This window comes from Enhydra lutris, unplaced genomic scaffold, assembly GCF_002288905.1.
Source record: "Enhydra lutris kenyoni isolate GAN:26980312 unplaced genomic scaffold, ASM228890v2 scaffoldscaffold25, whole genome shotgun sequence".
NCBI classification, from domain to species: domain Eukaryota; kingdom Metazoa; phylum Chordata; class Mammalia; order Carnivora; family Mustelidae; genus Enhydra; species Enhydra lutris.
This window is the reverse complement of record NW_019154109.1, coordinates 521,970-530,745: the sequence shown is the minus strand read 5'-3', so window position 1 is coordinate 530,745 and position 8,776 is coordinate 521,970. Positions and strand designations below refer to the sequence as shown.

Here is an 8,776-nt window from a genome sequence, read left to right as displayed (position 1 = left end):
ATGAAAGTTTCTGGTCTTCCAATCTGCCTTCTCTCTGCTGCATTTTATCTCTTCTGGACACCTTCTGCTGGGCTGAAGACACTCCATTTGGGAAGCTGTGTGATCACCACAAACCTTCAGGAAATGCGAAATGGATTTTCTGAGATACGAGACAGTGTGGTAAGTGAGGGAGGCAACCCCTTCCTGTTCCAGTGGCTGTCTCTCTTCTTCTCTATGTAACTTTCTCTGTCCTCTGGCAGCCCAGCAGTGTGATCACAAAAAGAGATAGGCTGGGGAACTCCTTACCAGGAGGGTGTGTTCCCCAAAAACAGCTGTAGTTCATAATTTAAGAGTGTTTTGGAAAGGGACGCTGTCTGCTGAGCTGTGTGGCAGGGAGAAGATGAGAGGTCTTGATGTCTAAGACCTGGCAGTCATCACTGACCCATCCTTTCTTGTCTTGCTTTCTTCCATTTAGCAAGCCAAAGATGAAATCATTGATACCAGAATCTTGAGGAAGACTGAGTCTTTGCAAGACACAAAGGTATGTGCTTGGTCCATAAAGTTTTGGGAGGAAATATGAATTAGAGGCATCTGCATCACTGGGTCTCATCCCTGGATGCTCTCCCCCCACCAAAATACTGTTCTTCGTTGTAGCCTACAGATCAGTGCTGCCTCCTCCGCCACGTACTGAGACTCTACCTGGACAGGGTATTCAAAAACTTTAAGACTCCTGACCACCATATCCTCCGGAAGACCAGCAGTCTTGCTAACTCTTTTCTTACCATTAAGAAGGAACTCCGGCTCTGTGTGAGTAAAAGTCTTGGGTAAAAAGAGTCCATCGCTGCAAACAACTTCAGTGGCTTGGCAACTAAGTTCTTTCTTACTCCCATTTAACAGATAGAAATACTGAGTCCAAAAGTTCTCATAATCTGTGTTGTGCCACGTGACTAGGTAACTAGTCTACTAGTTTTAGTCTACTAGTTTTAGTCTACTAGACTCAGTTTTACTGACTTTTGGGTATATGCTCCATGCCAAAAGCCCAAATAACTACAAAATGCTATTGAATATCCAGGATAATTATCTACTATCCATTAAATAACACTTTTCCTGTAGGTAAAAGATCCTACAATATATTAGTGTATCCTGTGTCCTGGCAACCACTCAGCAAAGCCATTGAACTCAATATCAAGATAGCGTCTGAATAGGACGTGGAGGTCCAACAAAAAGCTCCATATTTAATACTACAAAGCTGGCCTCTTCTTCTAGCTGATGATTAATTTTCTGATCCCCAATGATGAGATCTGAAAAGACTTTTCTATAAGAATGGAGTATGAGCAAGAATGCAGATGAAAGAACAGAACTCCCCTTACTTCACGGTAGTGGCAAGGGCAGAAATCAGAGTCTTTAATAAAACCTATTATTCTGTGGCATTCTTTTCAGCATGCCCATATGACATGCCCTTGTGGAGAGGAAGCAACAGAGAAATACAGCCAGATTCTGAGTCACTTCGAAGAGGTATATGCAATTTTGGCCTTGGTTGGGATGGGTGTGTTTTCTGGGACCGAGATCACAGATGGGTGGAATGGACAGTCATACTGGTAGAAATCCTGTAGCCCTCAGTAACCCTCTGAGGTCATGTGGACCACCCCTCTGCTTTAACCCAGGGGATACCCATCCAGGCTCTAGAAGGATGCTGTCTCTAGAAGCCGCTCTGGGATTCAAGAGGGAAGGGCCCTAATTCCATCAAGTCACTCCAGGGCCATCTGGATCTTCCAGCTGTACAAATAAGAGGCAATAGTTTCCCAACATTCACACACTCACACATACCCTCAAAAACACTCAATCTCAAACTCACACATGTCCATATGTGGACATATGTATTATTTCTCATCTTGGTGCCTTTGCACATCTGCCAGGAAGGCCTGGAGTCTACTCCTCATTGACTAATTCCAACTCATCCTTTAAGACTATCCTAGGCATCACCTCCAGGAAGGTACTGACTACATCTCCCAAAATTACTTATGTCTCCTGTCATCCCGTGGGGGCGCCATCCTCTATCCACCCCACTACATTTTGGTTGTCTGCTTCTGTCTCCCTTGCTTGCCTGAATTCCCTGTCAGTGGGCCTTGTGCCATTCATCTCTGAATCCCTGGGCAGCCCAATGCTTAACACAATAAATATTTGTTCATCTGAAGTTGCACAGCAGCAAACATTACACACACACGCACACACACACACATCTTTCTTTAAAAAAAAAACAAACAAAAACAGCCTAAGTACTTTGATTTCTGATTCAAGAGGCCTGAGTTGTAGTCTGAGTTCTGCTCACCCCCTAGGCTTCACTTTCCCTACATAATGGACCCCATGATTTTCCTTCCTCTTGTGAGATCCCAAGATCCCATAACTTCTTTCAAGGTCTCCATCTTGAAAAGGATACTGTGCTTACAATCCCCTGTGGACCCACCAAGGAAAGGAGAGGATTAACCCGGGAGCATGTATTGTCTGTTTAGGAGATGCTCACCACAGAAGTGTGTGTATTTCAGCTTATGCCTCAGGCCGCAGTGGTGAAGGCTTTGGGAGAGCTGGACATTCTCCTGCAATGGATGGAGGAGATGAAATAGGAGGAGAGTGATGACCTTACTGACAGTGGTGCTGGCCAAGCATCCCAGTCCTTGGTACCGGTGGAAGCATGGCCCCAAACCATCATCTCGGCTGCTGCAGAATCTAGTGCTGGTCACCATGTATATATTATTTATTTATTTATTATTTGCTTCCTTATTGTGGTTGTCTCCATGTTTTCCTACTCTTAATCTAGCTCATGGTTTTATAAGATTTTAATAATATTTTTTTCTACTGTTGGGTGTATTTATTAGTTAATGTATTTATTTATTTTTGCTATTTAACTTATTTATTTTTATTTGTGAAGATAAGACTCATTAAAAAATTCACGGATTATATTTATAACCTGACGATAGGTTTTCATACAGGTTTTTGTACAGGAAACAAACCCTCTAAATTCTAAAGGGGTGGGTGGGGGTGTCATCCATTTTATTAAATTAAGGACATGTTTACTGACTGCCAAGGCTCTGTGAGATATTTAAAAGTGAACTAATGGCTACTAAGTATGGGTTGTGGAAGAAGTTCTGATGTGAAATTGCAGACTTCTCTTATATTTATTAACCGCTCCCACTCAGCTCTCCATCCTCAAACATGCTATGGAATCCTGTATGGCCAAAATGTATTTCTACAAATAAAGTTTTCTTTGCGTAATATCTTCATGGAGTTTGGAAATGCTTCAGGAGTAAAAACAATGGTGGGGAGACCTTGAATCTTTTATTACCTTATTACTTCTTGCTCTTTTGGGAAAGAAAGATGCCAATGGGAACCTGGCTTTCTTTCTCCTATTGAATGCATTCCCAGCTCTATGTCTTCATTGACTCATAGCTCTGATCCCACAACTCTGCCCTCTACATAAAGGGTCTGTGACTGAGCGAAGGGCTTCAGTCTGCTTTCACCTTGTTGGCTTTGAGCACTGTCCTCTCTGCACCTGGTTTTCTTTCTAACCTTGTGTCTCATACTTCAGCAATCAAGAGTCTTGATTTCAACACAAATTACAATAGGCAGAAGGCTCAGTTATAAAGGTTAAGAAAACAGATGTAGGGGCGCCTGGGTGGCTCAGTGGGCTAAAACCTCTGTCTTCGGCTCAGGTCCTGATCCCAGGGTCCTGGGATCGAGCCCCACATCGGGCTCTCTGCTCAGCGGGGAGCCTGCTTCCCCTCCTCTCTCTGCCTGCTTCTCTGCCTACTTGTGATCTCTGTCTGTCAAATAAATAAATAATAAAAAAAAAACAGATGTAAAGTGTAGGTACTGAGCCTTGCCTAGATTGGTGCATGAACACTCTCTTGAGGTTCTTCTACTTTGTATTCTGGCCAGCCCCAGGGTTTAGATTGTTTCTGGATAAAGTCTTTGTCTTTGTGACCAACTGCTAAGTCAGTGTTCTCTCTTCGGGTTCCTTTCATGGTGAGCTTCCCTGGGCTTTTCTGGCATTGGTTGTTTGCCTCCTTCCTCCCCACCTCACTCTGAACTGCAACCCTGCTGAGCAGTTCAGTTTTTTCATGACTAGCAGATGAATGTTGATGCCTTGGCTCGCAAAGCTGGCTCCCCTTACTGCCTCTGGTTTCTGCTCTCAGCCATCAGTTTGGGCTTTGAAGAAGTTTAAATAACAGTGTTAACTTCTCTTTTCATTATACAATAACAACTACCCAAAAGAGAAAATTTGGAAAATACAGAAAAACATAAAGAAGAAAATTTAGATCACCTATTATCCACTTAAACATGGAGGTGTATTTTTCCTGGATCTTTTTTTTTTTTTTTTTTGGATCCAAATAATGACTCAACTCTCATTACCTGAGTGATTTGGGCTGTAAAACTTAACCTTCTTGGAATTCAGTTTCTCCCTCTGGGACACAGGATGATAATATCTACATTTCAGGGTGATGGAAGACATGGTTTTTTATGTTCCTCTGAAAACAAGACACCTTCTGCTTTCATATTCCATGTAACTATCACCTGTTTGCTATCAGAATTTTACTCCATCTCACCTGTCTTCTGTCATACTTTTCAGTTGCATGTATCCTGGTTTTCTATGACCAATCTGACAAACAACTTAGCTTCAACCCTCAAGGAGTCGTTGAGGAGGCAACTTCACTGAAATTAATGTTAAAGTTGGAACAATCACCTCCAAGAGACATTGGAGATAGCAAGGAGGAAGCTGGTTTTACCTGCCAAAGGTGTGAGACTTCCGGATGAATGTGTCACAGATTAGCCACATAGCTAAGGAGGAAATTCCTCCATTTGTTTCTTGGGAAACATTTCTGATTCTTTCAGAAGTCTGGGCCATGGGAAGTCTAGGTCTTTTGAGACTATATATGACCATGTTAGCAATGCCTTTTTACCTCTTTGCCTATCTATTCCTCACCCCAGCAGGACCCATCTCTTCCTCCAAGTCACTGCTTGACCTATCGTAGTCCCAACAACATAGTACTATGGGGCTGTGGGGCCAGTGAGGGACAGACTCTAAAGAATGGTTTATGATTGTCACTTCCAACTCCAACAATTAAAATGATTATTGTCATTTATGAAGTACTCATCATGTCTCAGGCACTCTATTGGGAATTTCACATACATCATATTATGCAATTCTTAAGACAAGCCTGCGAGGTAGATAGTATTGTTACCAGTTTGCAAAGGACAAAGTGCTCAGGGATGGTAAGTAATTTGTGCAAGAGAGCAGAACCAAGGGTTGAATGTGGGCACACTGATACCACAGCCCTATATGCTTCCCACTCCATGGTTTACTTTTCCTTCTTTTATCTTATTTTATTATTTTATGTTAGACATCATACAGTACATCATTAGTTTTTGATGTAATGTTCTATGATTCATTGTTTGCATATAACACCCAGTGCTCCATGCAATCCATGCCCTCCTTAATACCCATCACCAGACTAACCCATCCGCCCCGCACCCCTTCCCTCTGAAACCTTCAGTTTGTTTCCTGGAGTCCATAATCTCTCATGGTTTGTCTCCCCCTCTACTGTTCACTTTTCCAACAATGACATCTTGGGTTCAGAAGTATAATAGGAAGGAAAAATGTGTGATGACTTCATAGAGACATGAATAAAAATCCTGACTTTGACAACCACGATCTTGGGCAAGTGACATAGGTAGTCTTAGTTTCTTTATTGGCAAAGTGCAGGTTATACTAGTTACCACACTGGGTTGAAGTGAACACTAAATGAGATCATCGTAGCTAACATGAACAAGCACTAATTATATACTAAGTATGGTTCTAAGTGCGTCATAAGTGCTCACTCATTTAATTTGTATAAAAGTGTGATAAGATAGCTCTGATTATTCCCATTTTCCATATGATGAAGCAGAAGACCAGAAAGGTAAAGTATCTTGTTTAAGTTCACACAACTTACAAAGGTGGAGGTAAAATAGGAATACAGTAAGAAGACTGGAGAACCATGCATATGACCGCCTCACCTCGCCGGCTGGGCAGAATATCCAGTCTATAGAGAGCACTGGATCAATAGAAGCTCTGGTTATTATAGCAGTCCTGCCTTGAGAAGAAGGTGATGAGCCTTTCTACCAAGCTGTAGTGTTAACTCAAACTTCCTGGTACAACTACTCTCTATGACATCTATGTTGACCTTCCTTTTTCCATGGTTTAAACCTTGTCTCCTCAACAAGCTGAATGTAAATTCCTTTGGAGGTCACAAGATACATGTGCCAAACCTCACGTTGACCTATCAGTTCTGGTTACTCTACCTCTCCAGGTCTCAGTTTCTGCTGAGAGATTGAATATACAAATGGACAGTGGCTAGGCCAATGTAAAAATAGAATTCTGATCTACAATCTGCAGCTTGGGAAACCAACCCATTGTCTACAGTGCCACGCCTGGGAAGCCAGTCTGCTATCTGTAAGTTGGATTTGTATGAAGTCAGACCACTATCTAGCAACCATCCCAGGAAGTCAAACTATAGCCCCTGTAGCAATTGGTCCCTTGATGGCCACAATTTGAATGGTAACTGACAGATTCCCTATATTTTGTTTCCACTCCCAACTTTGCAGGAACCAGGAAAGTTGAATTGGCACTTCTAACCAATCACATAGGATGCCCTGCTTCTCGTTAGCCCACTGACATCTTCCTCATGCCAATCAAAGTGTCCCCAAAGGCTTCCTTGTTTCCTGCTGTAAAGCTTTCCCACCCCTGGAAGCCTTTAATTCTGTGCTTAAACACAAGTAATAGTAGATGACTTCTTTGCTATAATAAGCTCTGAATAAATAATACCCCTTGCATGTTCTCATTTGGTTGGTCTTAATGTATTCCACACTGCATTTGTAAAATGAAAGAGTTGAAACAGGTGATTCTGAATTCTAGAAATGAGGTGTGCTACAACAGACGCAGGGGATCAGATGTAGCTGCTGTTTTCTTCATTGCCAGGAGGAGTTTGCATGGTTCCTGTATCACCAGGTTTAGGTTCAGAATTTGGGGTGAGCATATCTGATTGGGCAGGCCTAGAGGGTGCCCTGGATGCTGGGAAGCCTGGAGCACCTTCCCTCTGATGGGACGTGGACTCCTTCTCAGAGTGAGAGACGGTCCCCAAACCCAGAAATGAGATCTAGATGCAGGTAACTCAAAAGAATAAAAACGTCTACTCTATCTCTCATTGTCATCATAGCTTGGGGTTGCCCAAATTCCTTATTTTTAAGGATCCAGGCCTTCTCCAACATAGTCCAGCATAGCTTTGTCTGCCCATCCCTCTCTCAAAAAGATAGAGAATAGACCATTCTCTTGTGGCCTCAAGTTCCTGAAGGACAGGACTGTGTCTTTTCAGCTTTTTAGCTTATCTTGTCTTAGTAGAACATTACATTATTGATAAGGACTGAATTCAAAAGCAAAAGAATGGAATGTGTGTAATGACAACATTTTTAAAAATACCAAATGAAAGTGCTCTTTCTAGATATGTGGCTTTCACCTGATTTTTTTTTAGTTCAACCAGATTTGTGTTGATTTATTTAATTTTATTTTTAAATTTTATTTATTTAATTTCTTTTCAGTGTTCCAGAATTCATTGTTTATGCACCACACTCAGTGCTTCTTGCAATATGTGCCCTCCATAATACCCACCACCAGGCTCACCCAACCTCTCACTGTCCTCCCCTCCAAAACCCTCAGTTTGTTTCTCAGAGTCCATAGTCTCTCATGGTTCATCTCCCCTCCAATTTCCCCCAACTCACTTCTCTTCTTCATCTCCCAATGTCTTCTGTGTTATTCCTTATGCTCCACAAATGAGCAAAACCATATGATAATTGACTCTCTCTGCTTGACTTATTTCACTCAGCATAATCTCTTCCAGTCCCATCCATATTGATACAAAAGTTGGGTATTCATCCTTTCTGACGGAGGCATAATACTCCATTGTATATATGTACCATATCTTCTTTCTCCATTCATCTCTCGAAGGACATCTTTGTTCTTTCCACAGTTTGGTGACTGTGGCCATTGCTGCTATGAACATTGGGGTACAGACAGCCCTTCTTTTCACTACATCTGTATCTTTAGGGTAAATACCCAATAGTGCAATTGCAGGGTCATAGGGAAGCTCTATTTTTAATTTCTTAAGGAATAGCCACACTGTTTTCAAAAGTGACTGCACCAACTTGCATTCCCACCAACAGTGTAAGAGGGTTCCCCTTTCTCCACAACCTCTCCAACACATGTTGTTTACTGTCTTGTTAATTTTGGCCATTCTAACTGGTATAAGGTGGTATCCCAATGTGGTTTTGATTTAAATCTCCCTGATGGCTAATGATGATGAACATTTTTTCGTGTGTCTGTTAGCCATTTGTATGTCTTCCTTGGAGAAGTGTCTGTTCATGTCTTCTGATCATTTTTTGACATGATTATCTGTTTTGTGTGTGTTGAGTTTGAGGAGTTTTTTATAGATCTTGGATACCAGCCTTTTGCCTGTAGTGTCATTTGCAAATATCTTCTCCCATTCAGTGGGTTACTTCTTTGTTTTGTTGACTGTTTCCTTTGCTGTGCAGAAGCTTTTTATCTTGATGAAGTCCCAAAAGTTCATTTTCACTATTGTTTCCTTTGCCTTTGGAGACATATCTTTTTTTTTTTAAAGATTTTATTTATTTGACAGACTGAGATCACAAGTAGGCAGAGAGGCAGGCAGAGAGAGAGGAGGAAGCAGGCTCCCTGCTGAGCAGAGAGCCC

At 41.8% G+C, this 8,776-nt stretch overlaps 1 protein-coding gene across 1 annotated transcript; it reads left to right on the top strand.

Moving 5' to 3' along the window:
• LOC111150936 (interleukin 20) lies at window positions 1–2,600 on the top strand. Its single transcript, XM_022508631.1, has 5 exons — window positions 1–159; window positions 455–520; window positions 634–786; window positions 1,420–1,494; window positions 2,523–2,600. Exons 1-5 carry the CDS (start codon window positions 1–3, stop codon window positions 2,598–2,600), a joined length of 531 nt encoding a protein of 176 aa, XP_022364339.1.
• The last annotated feature ends 6,176 nt before the right edge of the window (window positions 2,601–8,776 follow it).